The following is a 19,520-nucleotide window of genomic DNA, read 5'->3' as shown; positions in this document are numbered from 1 at the left end:
GAGGGTAGGATGGAGCTGGAGCTTGCGAGGGGTGGGGGGTGGCATTCCCCTCCCCTTTACTGGATCCTTCAATCACAGACACTGAGCACCTGATAAGGAGACCCCCCCCCCCCTGGAACCCACATACAAAACCAACAGGATTTTGCCTCTAAGGCCTCCAACATGGTGAATCATTCACCCAATTAAATGAAGGCACGGAAGCCTCAGTTGGTGGGGGGTGGAAAGGTCTTCCATGTGTCTTCCAGCCCTGAATTTAAACAGGGCAGGGGCAGGACGTAAATGGGATCCCCACCCTAACTGATTAAATGCTGCCCACCTCCAAACTCACCGCAGGGGAGGGCATTAAATTCCATCCAATATTTCCAACAAAATCCCTGACCATCACATGTGCTAGATCTAGGTCCAATATTCAGTGCTACCTAAAGGTATGTAACTATAGATGGTTCCTAGTATAGAGATCTACAAATAGCACACAATGTTGCTGACACACACAGCAACACAAAGAAGGAAAACTTCATTGAATTTAATAGAAACTTAAAAATCTTTCTTTAATTCTCCTCCATTACTTCTGATTAAAGGTCAACTTTGGCTCTGTGGGAACACATTCAGTTCCAAGTCAGAATGCACTTATCCCGCAACAAACATGAAATGGTCATTAGTCTCTCTGAGATCTTGCCGTGCTTAAATTGGCTGTTAATTTTGCCTATAAAACAACCAGGGCTACATTGCAAAAGTAGTTAATGGGCTGTAAAATGCACTTAAAATGTGAAAACAAGCTCTCTCTAAAGAACTAGTCTGGCACATTTTCTCCAAAATTAAATCTGAAGTTCTATTCAGTGCTGAGGCTGCTGCTTTGTTTCCAATTACAGCGTGCCCTTCAGCCTGAAGGAACTTAATTTACACAGAAAAAGCTGATCATTTAATATTAACCTTGCATCTGCAATGTTCTGGGATGTCCAAAAATAGCTGCACAGAAATGCCAAAAGGATAGCTGAAAGCAAATCCGTGAGAGGGGTGGCGGGCAAGTGAAAGGGTATGAATTGAAAAAAGTCAAAGACATAAAGGTTGGCCATGGAAAGCCACGTATTTCGAGAGAAAAACTATTACCCCTGTAAGTGCTTAATTGCAGTAAGTTGAATCAGTAACCTGCATATAGCACATGGAAATTGTAGAATGAAGGGAAAAGTAGTTTCTTTTTTAAGTTTCCCCCGTTTTCTTCCTGTGCACAGCTCCTGAAGATAAGGTCTCATCTTGTGATACTATCCCAAACCATTTTGTGGCTCCATGCCCATTTTCCATGGGTGATACTACAATGTGTTACAATCTCAGCCAAGACAGTAACTTTAAAAAAAATACAAAATCCCATTTATTTATCTGAAGAACAAAACCACAAGATTTTATGGTTTAAAACAAAGCAATGTTTTACTATGCAAATGCCAGATCCTATCTCAGGTAACCACCTATACTCTAAAACCTAAAATTAATACAAGTTAAACATGAATTAATAGGTAAATTGTAGTCGATTATAAACTATAAATTATGTATTAAATGACAGATACAACTAAGACAGATTTCACAAATGGGCTCGGCAATCCATTCAGTATATATATATATAATATATATAAAATCAATTGCATTCATAAAGTCCTTCAAAATTCTGTCTTCCTCACAAAGAATTTCAGCTCCCCTTCTTCTCGGATTTAACCCGATGCCCAGCCTACAGCAGTGCACAACCAACCTGAGTTTTATTAGTATGGTCTTCATCCAAAATGGCAGACATCACATCTGCAATAACCTCTTCAATTCTACTTACAATGGTCTTGATGGAGCGGACCCACCAATGTTATCTTAATGTAATAGAAACAGCTGCAGTAACTATACATTTACCTATTCCCAGCTTCTTCATCTGGCCACCACTTTCTTCAACCTGCTTGTACTGCACACTGGGATCATCAGATGAGCTCTGAGCCCTTTTATGCTATTTCAACCAAACCATTTTCATCCTCCCTTGAAGTTTTGGTTTCTAGTTGTAGTTTCAATCTTAGTTTCCTCAGAAACTGAAAGGCTCCATTTCCTTTCTTTGTTTCCCTTTTTGATTATATTCTGTCTCAAAAGATACAGGGCGTGATATTACTGGCCGTTCACGTCACACCCCCGCTGCAGCAAGGTCAGACAATTTGGCGCCTAGCCAAATCTCCGTTCATCGCAGTGGGATGGGAAAATCCCACCGACGTGAATGGCCAGTAATATCGCGCCCTGTATCTTTTGAGACAGAATATAATATTCCGGCCACAAGCTTTGCAACCAAGGATTCCATCATAATTAGCAGACTATAAAACTATGGGAACCAGCACAACTGAAGACAATATTATTCTCCCTTAACATTGACACAATTTTAGAAGCAACCTGGGGACACAGAAGCTAACTATAGTTCTTCAATGAGCAAATTCAGGATTTACACATAATTATCAAGGGAGTCTCAACATTGACTTTGATTTTATAGATAAAGAAAAAAATGAAAGACTGACATTTACAAAGCCCCTTTCATGACCATCAGGCATCTCAAATCACTTTATAGTCAATGAGGTACTCGTTGAAACCAATTTCTCTACAGCAAACTCCCACAAGCAGCAATGTGATAGTGACCAGATAAATGTTTTTTAATGATTTTGATTGAGGGATAAATACCGACTGGAACACCAGGCAAAACCCCTGTTCTTCTTCTAAACAGTGCCATAGAATATTTACATCCAACCAAGCAGGCAGATGGGGCCTCAGTTTAACGCAAGTTACATGGAACAAGTTAACCTTACACTTTGGTTGATTTAAGATTATGAGGGGTTTATGAAATTTACAAACCACTGATTGAGCTGCATCAACAAATTATTGAAGATACATGGATTCAGGGCAGGATTTTCCAGCCGCGTTCGCCCCAAGGACAGAAAATCCCACCCAAGGTCAACAGACCTTTGCATGGCCTGTCCCACCCATGACAATTCCCGTGGGGGGCGGGACGGGAAAATTCCACCCTCAGGCTGGGTTGAGAATTTTAATATTTAATTCCAATTGCATAGTAAGAAAAAGCCAGCTCCAATTTGAGCTCTGCTCCACTTGGGGAATATGTTTTAAACATTCTTTCCTCTGCTTTATAGAGAGAACGTCACCATTCAAAAATATTTCTTCAGTATCTGCATCAAGTTTGGACCTGAAAAATGGAGAGAACATTCTACATTCCTAGACTGAAAACAAGGCTTCCCCCCTGCTTCTCCTCTTTAGTACTGAACAGAACAAAAAATTAACAGAACCAGGCTGACGGTCTGCTCTTTCCTAGTACAACTCATGCCTCTCCATGTGCCATCCTAATCTCAGCACTGACAAATATATCCGAGGGTGGTTACATGTCACTGTTTGTCTCTGCTGACTGCAGATTAATCTGCGGCAAATAGGTCAGTGATTCACACAGAGACTACCACTGAGCTGTCAGCAATTGTTTGGCGTCTGAGTTGGTTGACTGAGTCAATATGAAATTATGAGTGGATTGAGTTATGTTTGCATAACTTAAAAATTGAATTCAGGGGAAGAAAAAAGCATTATTAATCAGATCAAGTATAAAAACAGGTAGAGAAACATTCGAGTGTCTGATAAAATAACTCCCATTTCTTCATGTTATGATGCTCAGGGAAATCATTTATTGCAAATCATAAAACATTCTGAATTCTGATTTCATATGTTAGATGTCTACCATAGACCCAGACTACCTCATACTTTGAAATAACCTCCACATAAAATATCACAAGGCAGAAACATACAAGGCACCACTCTGGCATTTTGTGAAATTTTGCAGTACAGTTATAGCCTCTTTCACACTGCTGTATTAAAGGCTTTACTGAGTGGATTTATCCTAGGTTTTCAGTCCAAAGCAGACAAAATTAAAACTCCAAATAATGGCAGCAGCATTAAAAATAATTTGTGAAAACAGCGTTCACCAAATTGGCACAGTGGTTTGCACTGCTGCCTCACAGCGTCAGGGACCTGTGTTCAATTCTGGCCTTGGGTGGCTGTCTGTGTGGAGTTTACATATTTGAGGTGAGGTGAGAATCATTTGACATCGAGGCTGCATGCGACCAAGTGTGGCATCAAGGAGCCCGAGCAAAACTGGAATCAATGGATATCGGGGGCAAACACTCCGCTGGTTGGAGTCATACCTGGTACATAGAAAGATGGTTGTGGTTGTGGAGGGTCAGTCATCTCAGCTCCAGGACATCTCTGCAGGAGTCCCTCAAGGCAGTGTCCTAGGCCCAACAATCTTCAGCTGCTTCATCAATGACCTTCCCTCCGTCATAAGGTCAGGAGTGGGGATGTTCGCCGATGATTGCTCAACATTCACACTGTTCACGACTCCTCAGATACTGAAGCAGTCCATGTTCAAAAGCAACAAGATCTGGACAATATCCAGGTTTGGGCTGACAAGTGGCAAATAACATTCATGTCACACAAATGCCAGGCAATGACCATCACCAATATGAGACACTCTAACCATCGCCCCTTGACATTCAATGACTCCCCCACTGTCAACATCCTTGGGGTTACCATTGACCAGAAACTCAACTGAACTCACCACATAAGCACAGTGGCTACAAGAGCAGGTCAGAGGCTAGGAAGACTGCAGCAAGTAACTAATCTTCTGACTCCCCAAAGCCTATACACCAGCTACAAGGCACAAGTCAGAAGTGTGATGGAATATTCCCCACTTGCCTGTATGGGTGCAGCTCCAACAACACTCTCAAGAAGCTTGTCATGTGCAAATCAGAGACTGGGATTGCTGGCAAATTGTTAAGAATTGAGGTGAGAAGGAATAAGCTCACAAAAATGACAAATTTTATCCCTCAAAGAAAATCATGTTCTGCTTGATAATCCAAGATTTCTTTCCTATAAACACACAAGGAATGAATAAAGATTTATGTATGGCAGCATGGAAGAAACATACCTTACTGCACCTGGCAATGACAGCATCCAAGGCTTCAGATATTGTAGAAGTTGCATCTACTCATGAGATCAATTGAATGGCTCCTAATTTAGTACATTGCAAGCTGATGTTGAGTATGGATAAAATCAGACTTTGGTACGATGTTCCTTAAAGTCAAATCCACTAAAACAAATATTTAAAAAATAATTTTCAGGATGCGAGCATCACTGGCTAGGCCAGCATTTATTGCCCATCCCGAGTTGCCCTCGAGAAGGTAATGGTGAACTGCCTCCTCAAATTGCTGCAGTCCCGTGGTGTAGGCACACCCACAGGTAAGTATAATGATTATGTAGATCAGAGGCAGGTGAGTTAATGTGCACCTACAAAACGATAATACAGCATGAGTCACTGGTGAAAAAAGATAAAGCAGAGAAAATCAGAAAAACTGGAAAGGAGAAATATGAGAGAAAACATTATCTACAAATGGAGGATGCCAATGCCAAGCCATTAGACACATATTTCACACTTAATGCCAGCAAAATTAAAAAGGTTTATCTTTCTTCTGTGCTTAAGCACTTTTACCTGAACAATTAGTGCTTTGGCAAATTTGAGTTCCTGATTTGTTCAGAGTGCCAAGACCAACAAGGAGCTAAATGCTTTTATATTACTGTAGGCTCAGTCACAAGTTTAAAAATGACTCAGAATAGGCATTGATTTTTCTCAGAGTATTGAGCTCAATCACTTTCCTTAGCAAGTCAATCTCAAATTTTTAACTAGGGGTGGAGGCAGGTAGCTAAAGTGCTGGGGTGCTGAAGTAACCCTAACCCTAATACCACCATTTTGACTGCCAGTACTCTGGCATCACAGAACTCGGGCCGTCCCTGTAACCCTGCTAATTTACCATGGCTAATCCACCTAACCTACTCATCTTTGGACTGAGAGAGGAAACTGGAGCACCCAGAGGAAATCCACAGAGGCATGGGAGAAGTTTGCACAGTCACCCAAGGCCAGAATCAAACCCGGGTCCTTTGCACTGTGAGGCAGCAGTGCTAACCACTGTGCCACCCTGTTGACCACGGGCCAGATCTTTAGGAACTGAAACCGTGCCATATATTCTCTGCTACACCGTTTTGGGTCAAACATGGTATATTTATGAGGAAGATTTCCTACGGGAGAAAAGTATTCTGGTCATCATGTCCAGAACACATTGCACAGGAAAAGTTCCTGGGGGCCTGCACTTGGGATCCTTTGGGATAGCAAAGATCAGATAAACAGGCAGGCAGAATCATATCACACACAAAAACAGAAAATGCTGGAAAATCTCAGCAGGTCTGACAGCATCTGTGGAGAGAGAATAGAGCCAACGTTTCGAGTCTGGATGACCCTTCATCAATATTCATATTAGCAATATTTATTGAGCTCTGATGATGGGTCATCCAGACTCGAAATGTTGGCTCTATTCTCCCTCCACAGATGCTGTCAGACCTGCTGAGATTTTCCAGCATTTTCTGTTTTTGTTTCAGATTCCAACATCCGCAGGACTTTGCTTTTACATTAGGCTGAATCATATGCCTGTTGAGAAGTCCACGTGATTTCTCCACCATCTATCTGGAGCAAAACTGGATAGGTTTTTTGATAGCATCTGCTTATTTTTTCATTAACTGCATGGATTGGCCATCAACCCAAAAAAATCTCTCCAAATAACACAAAACCAATTTGTACTCGCCAAATTACTGAAGAAAATAGCTTCCAATTGAAAATGATTCACAAAGCAGAAAGAAGTCAGGAAAACTAACAAATAGTATCATTTTTGGAGAGAATCCACTAGGGGTGGGGGGAAATTAAGCAGTTCTTCAGATGTGTGAAATGCAAGTGTTTGTTTGGGTGAGTCAAAATGAGGCTTCTCTTGTTCCTTGGCTGCCTTGAAGTGTATTTTGCACAAGAACATATTACTTGCAGAACACGTCAGCTTCCAAACACAACAATTCCTCATGATTGTACTGGAGTGCCAAGCTCGATTGCTCACACATTCTAGAGCATGGCTTGAACGGACAATCTTCTACCTCTGGGACAAAAGTGGCAACACTGAGCCAAACTGAGATGAGCTAACTTAATTTTATACTTCTGAGCAAAAGAAAATGTTAGCACTATTTAACATTAATACACAACGGAACAATATTAGGGATTACTGCACTCACCAAACTGATCATTTCTGCATTTCAACCGAACGCATTGGAACATTAATACATTGGAACAATCAGAAATTAAATATTCATTAGCACCATCTACCGAGGCAAATTTATAGCAATATCCCTGTGAAATCTCACATAGAAAGGCTAATGCATTTTGAATACAAGCATCCTAATTCATAATGACTGGAAGAAAACAATCTCTTTCGCACCTTGAATAAAGCAGTTGACACAATGATATCCTGCAGACATTACTGAACTAGTTTAATAGCTGTATTAATTTAGAGAAAAGTCAAAGTCGAACACTGATACCTTTTGCTAACAGGGGTTAATAGTTTCTTGCATTTACCCAAAACAAGTTTTATGGTGGTGTGAATGCTTCACAGGGGCCACATCAGTGAAAGCTGTCAGACAGTCCCTGATTAACGAAAATGAAAGCAAAATACTGTAGGTGCTGGAATCTGAAATATAAACAGAAAATGCTGGAAATTCTCAGCAAGTCTGACAGCATCTGTGGAGAGAGAGAACAGAGCTAATGTTTCAAGTCTGGATGACTCTTGGTCAGAGCTCGAACGAAGGGTCATCCAGATTCGAAACATGAGCTCTGTTCTCTCTCCATAGATGCTGTCAGACCTGATTAATGAAGTTGTATTTTAACTAGGGGAGGTATAGTTATGGTACTGTCCAAGGCACTTTTCTGCTGCACATTCATTGTGATTTTTTTTCAGGTACTTGAGTATGTACCCTATGAAAGGCCCAACACACATACTGTGCTCATGCACCCAACCCACCTCCCCTATGTGTGTACGAGCATGCGTATGCACACTCTCAGCTGTATGCTAACTCCCAAAAATGGTTTGGCTGGTTCATATCAGATGTAATGAAGAGAAATATTGAACAGGAACTGAACCTATCTAGAACCTGCCCATTTCCAGTTGAAGGGTGAAGCAAGTTGGATTCTTTATTATAATGAGGCTGCATTCCTTCATTTTAGCAATCATTTTATTTTAACTAAAAGAAGCTAGGTTTAACAGGCCTTGGGATACTCATCAGCTTAAAGAAGATGGGAGACTAAATCCATGAGGTAAGTGCCTTACAGTACTGTTTGTGGACCAAGTGTTTCCTCCAAACCCAACAAGCTAACCCAGTGAAACATCTACACAACCCTCACCCACCCTACAATTTGTGTGCTCCCTCGCGACCACATTCAGACTTGTCAACCATCATCCAAGGACTCCCCCGCCTACCTCACTATTGGTGATTACGACCCCTCTTCCCTTGCAATCCTGAACTTTGTCGATCCCCATGATCTCTCTCACTCTTCCAATAGCCGCTCTGAAAGGCTCTGATCCTGTGAAGCAGGCTTGCCAACTGAAATACTTCCAGCCTGTCAAGCAAATTGCCTCTAGTCAGGAACCCCACTTTAAGGAGTACTGCAGTTATGAAGGATATCAGTTCTTCCAGATGCCACAAATACCTCACAACAGCCCCAGTGCATCCTTACCCCTTCCCCAGACAGAACCTGCCTCTTTAAAGTTTGAAGTTTGCTTATTAGTATGTATTAGTGTCACAAGTAGGCTTACATTAACACTGCAATAAAGTTACTGTGAATATCCCCCAGTTGCCACACTCCGGCGCCTGTTCGGGTATACTGAGGGAGAATTTAGCAAGGCCAATGCACCTAACCAGTATGTCTTTTGGACATCATCAATCTAGGCCTCTGCATGAATATACGCACATCTAACACAGAGAGGTGAAGTTGGGCTCAGTAGCACCTGATCTTTGGGCTTTAGGAGGATCCTAAAGGTTCCAAAATGGCATCTGCACACACTTCTGATGCAAAGTGCAGTGGATGTCAAACACAGACAGAAGTATGAGGCAATTATTACATCCAAAGCTTACAAAGTGGGGCTGTTGTGAGATGTTTATGGCATCTGTGCAATCTCAACAGTGACAAGAATAGCTGAACACGGGAAGACATGTGGAAGGTATGGATTTCTACATGCACCAAAGAGCTTTCTGGCATTCCAAGATTTCTGCAAGGCACATGGCAATAATGGTCACCGTCAGTGGCAATGTATAAGAGCAAGGGCCAAATGAGCTGTGAGAAGTTGTGCAAAGGCTAAAGCAAACTGTTAATGGACTAGAGTTTCAAGCAGCAAAAATGAGTAAATCCCTTGAGAAAAGCATACACGAGGTGGCTGACAAAACAGTGAATGATGATGATGTTTCTGATGCTGTGAGGTGCAGTGAGCACATATTTCACACCATCCATGCGGCAAAGCACATAGATGCCATCACATTGTTAGAAGTATTGGTTATAATTCAGATCATCTGTCCACCGAAAGTCGGTAAACATTTGTTACTGGCAAAGCTGGACACAAAGCAATAGCCAACATGCTGCCTCTGAGAGGTTTTGGAATCAACATACTCAGGCTAAGGAAATTTGGCATGTCTGCTACGACTCTCACCATCTTTTACAGATGCACCATAGAAAGTTTCTTTTTTGGTTGTATCACAGCTTGGTATGGCTCCTGTTCTGTCCAAGACCACGAGAAACTACAAAGGGTCATGAATGAAACCCAGTCCATCACTCAAACCAGCCTCCCATCCATTGACTCTGTCTACACTTTCTGCTGCCTCGGAAAAGCAGCCAGCATAGTCAAGGACTCCACACATGCTGGACATATTCTCTTCCACCTTATTCCGTCAGGAAAAAGATAGCCTGAAGTCATGTACCAACCAACATAAGAACAGCTTCTTCCCTGCTGCCATCGGACTTTTGAATGGACCTACCTTATATTAAGTTTCCCTACATTCAAGCTATGACTGTAACACTACATTCTGCACCCTCTCCTTTCCTTCTCTGTGAACGGTATGCTTTGTTTATATAGCGCGCAAGAAACAATACTTTTCATTGTATACCAATATATGTGTGAATAATAAATCAAATCAAACAAGGGGCCATGGCAAAACTTATTACTGCAAAGCTTTCAGCATTTAATGGCTTGATAACTCCTGTGTAGGATCCATCATGCTGGATTGTAAATACAACCAGTCATCCTGAGTTTTACAGATCTACCGGCACGTCGAGATCTCACATTGTTTGCTGTCTATGGAATCAGGCAAATACCTCAAGGCAGATCAGCATCAAAAGATAAACTCGTCACTTCAGTTAGCAATCTGACATCACAATATCTTCAGTGCTTCAATGAAAACAGCAGTATGAGTGATGCAACGTTATACTCGAGAGAGAGGATGCCACACCATTGTTTGATCCACCACGCAGAGGCAGCGGTAGCACAGTGGTTAGCACTGCTGCTTCACAGCTCCAGGGACCTGGGTCGATTCCCGGCTTGGGTCACTGTCTGTGTGGAGTTTGCACATTCTCCTTGTGTCTGCGTGGGTTTCCTCCGGGTGCTCCGGTTTCCTCCCACAGTCCAAAGATGTGCGGGTTAGGTTGATTGGCCATGCTAAAATTGCCCCTTAGTGTCCTGAAATGCGTAGGTTAGAGGGATTAGTGGGTAAATATGTAGGGATTTGGGGGTAGGGCCTGGGTGGGATTGTGGTCGGTGCAGACTCAATGGGCCGAATGGCCTCTTTCTGTACTGTAGGGATTCTATGATCCATGGGCAGACCAAGTTGAAGATCAAGCTGGTCAAAATTGGAATGGATGGAAGGATTCGAAAGGTCCAAGAGCACATGGATTGGTGCAGCTCAATCACGTGTGTCATCAAGAAGAATGGGGCACTCTGAGTCTGCCTTAATCCAAAACTTTTGAACAAAGCTCTAAAGCATTGTCCACATCAAATCCCAGCTTTGGAACAGCTCAATCTGAAATTTGTAGGAACAAAGTTCTTTTTAAAACTTGATGTTAAATACGGGTATTGGTCAGTACATCCAGCGAGAAAGTCCAAGGAGCTGACAATGTTTCATACTCCAGTTAAATGTTATATAAAATGAGGGGTCGCCCACTTGAGACAGAGACGAGAAGAAAATATTCCTCTCAGAGGGCAGTGAGTCTCACTTCCTCAGAAGGTAATGAAGGCAGAGTCCTTGAATGTTTTCAAGGCAGAGGTAGATAGATTCTTGATAAACCAGGGGTTGAGAGATTATCAGGGGTGGGCGGGAGTTTAAAGTCATATCAGCCATGATCTTATAGCCTGGTGGAGCAGGCTATAAGGGCCAAGTGGTCTATTCCTAACTCATATGTTCATATGTTAGTGCTTCAAATGAAACAGAAACAGAAAATGCTGGAGAAACTCTGGGATAGAGAATAGAAGAGTCATCCAGACTCGATACATTGACTCTATTCTCTCTCCACAGATGCTGTCAGACCTGCTGAGTTTCTCCAGCATTTTCTGTTTTGTTTCAGATTCCAGCATCCGCAGTAATTTACCTTCATTTTAGTGCTTCTAATGACTTCCTTTTGGGCCATCTGTTATCAGGATCTCTTTCAAGTGCATATGGATCACATTATCTATAAAATACCAGGATGCAAATGAATTGCAGATGATTTTGCCATTGTGGGTCGGACAAATCAGGAGCATGATCGGAATTTACATCTGTTAATGCAAGTAGCACATAAAGGAGGGCTGGTGGTTAAGTGTCACAAATGTAACATCAATGTACAGCAAATTAATTTTGTGGGTCCATTTCCCTGAGTGCTAGTATCCGTCCTGTCTAAGCAAACTAGAGGTTATCCATGTGATGCCAATATCTTATCAATACAGTGGGCAGAATTCTCCCAAAATCTTTTAAGTGGTGTACCCAGTGGGAATTCCAATGAGATTCCTGCTGGTGGGGTCAGTGCGATACAGTTCACAATTCTACCGCACTTAGAAATTTTTTTTGGAACCTGGGGAGATTCTCACTGAATTCTCCAACATTTGGAAATTTTTTTTGGAGTGGGGACCTGACGATGCCAGCAAGGCTGGCTCCTTTTTAAAGGGTGCCCCAATCTCCAGACAAATCTACACAACCTCCTCCACCCTACTTGTTGGCTAAGACCACCAACCTCACATGTGTGCAAGCATGAGAACTGCCTCAACTCCCAAGTGAGTGAAACCCTGCTACGAAGTCGCCAACCTGGTACCTTAAATGGGATTTAAATATGCTAATCTGGTTCTGGGCAGGGCCGGAGAATTGCCCAGTATCTTTTAAACCATTATAGGGGAAATCTTCTACTTTTTGCCTCTTTACTTTCCTAATTTTGCACAAAAACTGTCAGCTTTATTGGAATTATTGAAAAAGGTGTCCTTTCTGTAGCACAGACCATTAGCAAGACTTTGAGGCACTAAAGAGGTCTTTGTCAGAAGCATTGGTACTGCAATTCTATGATCTCAGAGAAGTGACCATTCTCAAGTGGATGCGTTCCAAAATGGCTTAGGAGCATGCATTTACAGAAGGTCAAACCTATCACACCTGTTTCAAAATCCCAACTTCTCTAACATTGAGAGGGAGATATTAACCTTGGTGTTTGGAAATATGCATTTTCACAATTACTTATTGGGTGTGGTAGAAACTGAGCACAAGCTGCCAGAGATGATTTGGTGAGGGGAGGGCAGAGAATAGTAAGTGTGTGCTAACACTACTTGCAACTTGTAAGTCAGAAGAGAATTACACAGCAGAGAGACTATGAAGTGGGAAGTTGGATTAGATAAGAGGATAACCTCATCTTCAACAGCTTAGGATGGCACGGTGGCACAGTGGTTAGCACTGCTGCCTCACAGCGTCAGGGACGTGGGTTCGATTCCTGGCTTGGATCATTGTCTATGCGGAGTCTGCATGTTCTCCCCATGTCTGTGTGGGTTTGCTCTGGGTGCTCCGGTTTCCTCCCGCAGTCCGAAAGATGTGCAGGTTAGGTGCTTTGGCCATGCTAAATTCTCCCTCAGTGTACCTGAACAGGTGCCGGAGTGTGGCGACTAGGGTATTTTCACAGTAACTTCATTGAAGTGTTAATGTAAGCCTACTTGTGACACTAATAAATAAACTTATAAACTTAAAATAAAACTTTAAGCTTCTGTCCTGTGTGGGGCCAAGGGCTCAGCAGTGACTATTTCTATAATGGCCAGTATCATCCTCTCCATGGTGCTCAAATCATACAGGTGCACCATCCTCTCAGTTAACTTCTGCTGCCTATGATTGTGTACCACCCACTTCTGGGAGACTGAGGAAAGTGAGTATTGTGCAATCTATCTCAGTGCTGCCATGCAACCTGTGAAATGTGGTGTGAGTTGCAATAATGCTAAGTGTGCGAGGATGAGGTGAAACATTTGAATGCTGGGTAAGAAACCTGATTGATAGAGATTATTGGTGGTATGGGGCGGTCGCAAATTGGATTCTTAACAGCACACGCTATTTTTCCAACTCACCACACTGATCACTGGCCGTGGCAAGGTGGTAAAATCGTGCCCATGATGAATTAGCAGTGGCTGAAACTAATAGTGTAGTTGATTGGATGTGACATTGAAGATGGATTCATTGACCTTTACGACCGTGTGAGACCATCAAATTGCTGGCACTACAGTCAGGTCATTGGGACTAAAACTGCCATCCTAACCTGGTTTGACTTATGAGCGACTCCAGATCCACAGTAATGTGGTTGACTTTTAACTGCCCTCTCAAACGGCCTAGAAAGCCACTCAGTGACTGAAATAAAATACAGCAATCACCACATCAAATGAAAAATAATTTTCATAACCTCTTCAATACACCCAACTCAATGGGGGCAATTCTCCCATCCCGCAGCTTTTGTGGGGCAGCGGCCTGGGAGATCCCAACGGAGGCCGTTTCGTGGGCTCCCCGCTGGGCGTCACAGCCTTCACAAGTCTCCGAGCACCGGATTTCCGACACCGTCAACTCCACCCCCCGGCTCTGCTGGAGTGAAGAAGCAAATTGCCAATGCCCAGGGGGCATCTTAGCACTGTCCATCAGGCATAGGGCAGTGCCAATGGGGAGGGGCCTAATGGGCAGAGCCTAATGGGAAGGGTGGTCGGTAGGGGTGGGAGGTCCCGCTGCGACTCTGCATTTGGGCTGAGTGACAGCGGGAGGGAGGCCAGTGATCAGGGCTGGACATTGGGGGTGGAGGCGGGGGGAGGGGGGATGGGACATCGAGGCGGGCTGGGAGCAGGGAGGTCGAGGCTGGCCCGGGCATGTTTGGCCAGCAATCGGGAGACCAGCAGGCAGGGGCCACTGCGCATGTGCCGATCCCAATGCTAACAGATTAGCGCATGTGTCGTGGCCTGCTCAGTGCTATGCTGCCGGCCTCTCCAGTGGGAATAGGCGTCACCCGCTAATTTTTAGAATGATTCACGCTAGTGCACAGGGTGTGGGAGATTCATTTTGAAACTCCAGCTGAAAAAAACAGCGTAATTTATTCCAGTTTTTACGAGAACGCAACAGACTTTTTTGGGAGAATTGCCTTAATGTTTCCACACACACAAAACACAGCACACTCTATCCTCCACAGAGTTACAGAAGCTATTAATAGTCAAATGTAATAGATCTAAAAATGGTTACAAGACTTCCAGTCCAGGGCAGTAAAATTAAAATTTGCAATACCTTTAAACAGTAAATTACTAAAGTGACTAATGTATATTTAAACCACTGTCTGCATTTTTCAGTTGTCCTAGTCAATTGGTCTCTGTAGACAATCAAATGCACTAATACAACTACTAGCTGCAGTGTCACAATGTGGTTAGCTATTATTTTGGGCATGATGGATCAATTGAGATTATTTATCAAATGCTGGATTGGACTTTGCCTTGGTCGATTTCAGAACTGTTTGTGTGTGGTAGTGCTTAACATAGTTATGTTCTGGAGAACAATTTGCACATCATCAATCAGTGTGCCTCAGACTGAGTTAAATAATGTAATGCTTTCAAATCACAGCCCCATGAAAATCTGGGGCAGATAGTTTGTGAAGAAATTCCTTTTAAGCAACACTGAGTAGAATAAACAGTTACGGGAAGCACAGATGTTGAGATTTGCAAAGAGGAAGCTCTGCACAAAACGTCTTCTCCCAGGTGTCCTCTGATCAGTAGTTTAAATGAGTAAAATGACTGCGTCTAACTAATACAGAAAGACATCAGCTAAGGATGCAACTATTTCCGATTAACAGTATACCATCTTTCTATACTGACAAAGAGATATTGGCAAAGATGGAAGTGAGAGTCAGGGATCAGGTTAACTCTTGAGAGCACTAAGGCAAGGAACGTAAAAGTCCACCCAGAGATAGTATAACTCCAAGTCTGATGTAAAGCCAAATTTCAAAAGTTCACAGAAAGTCCGCCACCTTACCTTGGTGTTGGACGAACATTTTCAATTTTAAATGCTGGTGTTAAGAAAAAAATGAATATTCCCTGCCTGTTCTCCCGTCACATTAATATAACTAACTAGCAAGTACATAGTTATCTGGGAAGAAAATAACACCCAGTCAAGTAGTGTAACTCTGCTCTGGCAAATGTTCAGAGCACTCGCTAGCACCTGACTGAGACTAGTAACTGTGACAAAGCAGGCCCATTAAAAAGTTGGGACTTTGAATCAGAGGCTTAAATAATGGTAACAATAGAGCTGAAAGTGTAGACACTTGGCTGAATGGAAAGTTCCTTCAACAAATATTAACTGGTTCAATTGCTGCTAATGGGACCACAAGTTTGCTCACCATGAACGCGGCAAGGAACATTCGTTAAGGAAGTCTTAGCGTGGCCTTCAGTAATTAGTAGTCTTAGCACAAAACTGTCATAATTTGTGACTAATTGGTGCCATTAGGCAGTTTCACCCTTGAACAGCAGAACATTTAGCACTGAGAGTGGGGAGGGGCAGAGGGAGGCATAGAAGGGCAGTACTGAATACTGAAAGGTCAAGTTTCAGCTGCCAATCTTCAAACTAGTACAAAGAATCAAGAGGACATCCATTACAAAGTAAAATATTAGAAACCTTCCCCCAGCAACCACCCACTCCTTTAAGCAAAAGACAACACAGGAGTTAAAAAAGAATGGAGAAGATATTTTGGGATACATACTATACTTGAATACTTGTTTAATGTGGACCCACCTTTCTTCAAATGTTAGGTCATTAAGTTTTTCTGATTCTGTCAAATTGCTGGCCAAGAAATGAACCCTAGTTATTGTTGTGATTTGGAATGCAGTGCCAGGAAGGGTATTGAAAACAAATTTTACAGTAACTTTCAAAAAAGGGAACTGAATAAATACTTAAAAAGGAAACATTTGTAGAGCTATGAGAAAAGAGCAGGAGACTGGGACTTGTTGGATAGATCGTTCAAAAGAACCAGCACAGGAATAATGGGCCAAATGGCTGCCTTCTTTTCTGTACAATGCAATGACACTATGATACAAAGTGTACTTGGGATGTTGTGTTTTATGCAAGCCTTGATTTAAATTCAGCTCTTATTGTACATTCATCTGTTTGATAGATGCCGAGTGGGTGGAACCACCACCTGGGAATCAGTGCTCACTCCACGCAGGGGAAGGAAGCTATGTTTAACTGTAGACCTCAGGGCCTGCAGCAGTGAAAATTCCAGGTGTTTGTTATTTTGTGGCTAGCTGACTGAAACAAAATCCAAGTGGTTTCCACAATCTGCTCCATTACTGGGGGGGAAGTGGCCAGGGGAGCGATGACGAGATCTCCTCTTCCTACTGCTCCGGAAAGTAGGATGTAACTGGAGGGAAAACTGGCCTCGCCACTCTATGCATTGCGATTTTCATTAAAAATAAGGTAGAAAGAGCAAAGGAGACTTTGTCTAGTTTGTAACCCATCTGGTTAAATTACCAGAATCAAGTTGCAATATTTTACTGTAATTGCTTTAATCATTAAAAAAAAACACTTTTTGGTAAGTCCATGTATTTCTTCAGCAAAATCTTCAAATAAAATCTAACTTTAGCTAACGTTTTCAGCACCTTTTAAAACAAGTGAATACTCAACACTATCAACTTCGAGTACATGAAATATCAGCATTAAACAATAATGACACTCTTTTTGGGGCTTTGCGTAGGTATTTGTAAAATCTTGGAAGAATACAGTTTATTTTATTTCTGATGACCAACTATGGGGGCTATTTGATTCATTATAGATATAGACATTTAATAACAAAGAAATCCAGAAACTTCATATACATGGATTATACCTGCTGAGTCAAAGGCTATTCATTTCAACCCACATTCATATTTTAATTATCCAAATATCTATTAAAAATAAATCTAGGTGAATTATGCGAGGGTCAAAAGGAAGATCTACTCTGTGTCCTGCTGCGTTTCTATGTTTATGAAACATGTTACCGAGGAGAAGTGAAACAGGAAGAGAAGTCTACGTTTACAGACTAAAAGATTTCAAGAAAATGGTCGCAAATAAATCCAGAGAGTGGATCGTAACAAAAGATGACACTGACCCACCTTCTGCCTTGGTATAGATGGCAATATTTCCATTAACAAGACCAGCATACAGGCACCGTAACTTATATCCCAGGCTCATCACTGTGGATTTATCTGGAGCAAAGAAATGCTGCAATCGCACTTTTTTCGATGCTTGGTTGCTCTTGTACACTGAAATGCTGCATTAGGATATACAAATTCAGAATGTTCTAATCACAGGTGTGGTACGATCTGTTGCATCTCATGCTATAAAAACATGGGCATCTAATGAAATGTTTGATTCCAGTTTTATTCAGAGCAACTTATGTGCATAGATCATGACTTTGTGCGATAGTGTAAAACAGGTGCTAACATATCAGCAGCCCCTCATAGCTGTTTATATCTGCACTGAAAGCAATGGAAAATGAAAAATGGAGAAATTTAAAATAGGCAGCTGGTTCCATCAACTATTTTACATTATCATACAAAGTCAAGAATTACCCCATGCTGTCTACATTGGTTTCCATTCACATGCTGTGCTCCTTTTAACAGTTGACCTTCCAAGAACCAGAATGTGTCTGTCAGAACAAGGGAATCCATGAAACTATTTTACTTTTCTCCATAATGTATGTCAGATAGTTTTACAGTTTTTTGCAGTTCTCTAATGCTAGAATGTTGTCGACAGAAATGGAGACTTTTCATATTGCAATCCAAAGTGATCACGCTTGTCTCCATTATTACAGAAGGTGATCGGATGCAGAAATTCAAAGTCTATCCTCCATTCTAATGACTAATTAATGAGCTATTGAGCTGGTTAAAGACCCAACTGTATGTCAGTTTTATTTGTCCACTTCATTTCTCAGGCGTCAGGTTTGGCAGTGGTTTACAGCAGGTATGAGGAGGTGGTGCAAGGGGGGAGGTAAAGGCCTTCCTATGAGTCCATGGCTGTATGTTTCAGCAGAGTGTACTGGCGAAGGTGGCAGACTTTATATCTTTTTTGACTTCATTTATACAGTGCTTTGAGCCTGACATAAGAAGTAGGGAGAGGTTGCGGGGGCAAGGGCCTTTAAGTTTGTAGCTGTGACTGACTTTCTATTCACAGTGTAACCGCTCTGCTGCATGACGTGTTGGCCTAGACACCCCATACGGGGCTCGGTCTGAGTCTTTGAAATAGTTATATTGAAGTTAGAAGTGCTTTTATTTCATCTAAACTCTTTCAGAATAACTGTTACTGTAACACTGGCAGAACCATCCAAAGTTAGCAATTTAAATCGCTTTGTTGGATGGTTCCCAGTGCAGCAAAATTGGGGGAGAAGTTAGTGCTTCTGGACAATTGCCATGTAAAATCTTACCTGAGAACTTCCTAGAGGGATTCTCCAGCGCATCTTTGGGGAACCTCCCAAATCTGACGTGGGGAGCCAGGAAGTTATGGGCCAATATGTTTTAAAAGTCATATTTCAAATGCCTTCCCTTGAAAGGGAAGGAAAGCACACAACACCAAAGTTTTTTTTACTCATTCGTGGGACATGGGCTTCGCTGGTTAGTCAGCATTTATTGCCCATCCCTAGTTGCCCGGGGGCAGTTGAGAGTCAACCACATTGATGTGGCTCTGGAGTCACATGTAGGCCAGACCAGGTAAGGACGGCAGATTTCCTTCCCTAAAGGACATTAGTGAACCAGATGGATTTTTTAGACAATGGTTTCATGGTCATCAGTAGATTCTTAGTTCCAGATATTTTTTATTTAATTCAAACTCCACCATCTTCTGTGGCGGGATTCCAATCCGGGTCCCTATAACATTAGCTGAGCCTTCTGGATTAATAGACTAGTGATACCACACAGCCATCGCCTCCCCCATGTGACATGGAATGCTGCAGTTGATGTTCAATTTATGCTATTGGAGTAAAAAGCTACAAATATTTTGGTGTTGGCGGAGTTGGGGTATGGGGGTGGATGGAGGTGGAGAAGAGAGAATAATGATTGACCAATTAAAAG

General features: G+C 42.2%; 1 protein-coding gene across 1 annotated transcript in view; it reads right to left on the bottom strand.

Moving 5' to 3' along the window:
* arhgef10 (Rho guanine nucleotide exchange factor (GEF) 10) overlaps positions 1 to 19,520 on the bottom strand; it is a 305,202-nt gene that overhangs the window by 52,473 nt on the left and 233,209 nt on the right. The window contains exon 27 of the mRNA XM_078213587.1: positions 17,568 to 17,725. Within this exon, the coding sequence (XP_078069713.1) occupies positions 17,568 to 17,725 (158 nt within the window). The remainder of the gene's footprint in view (positions 1 to 17,567; positions 17,726 to 19,520) is intronic.

This window comes from Mustelus asterias, chromosome 5, assembly GCF_964213995.1.
Source record: "Mustelus asterias chromosome 5, sMusAst1.hap1.1, whole genome shotgun sequence".
Classification (NCBI taxonomy): domain Eukaryota; kingdom Metazoa; phylum Chordata; class Chondrichthyes; order Carcharhiniformes; family Triakidae; genus Mustelus; species Mustelus asterias.
This window is presented reverse-complemented; position numbering and strand designations above follow the sequence as displayed.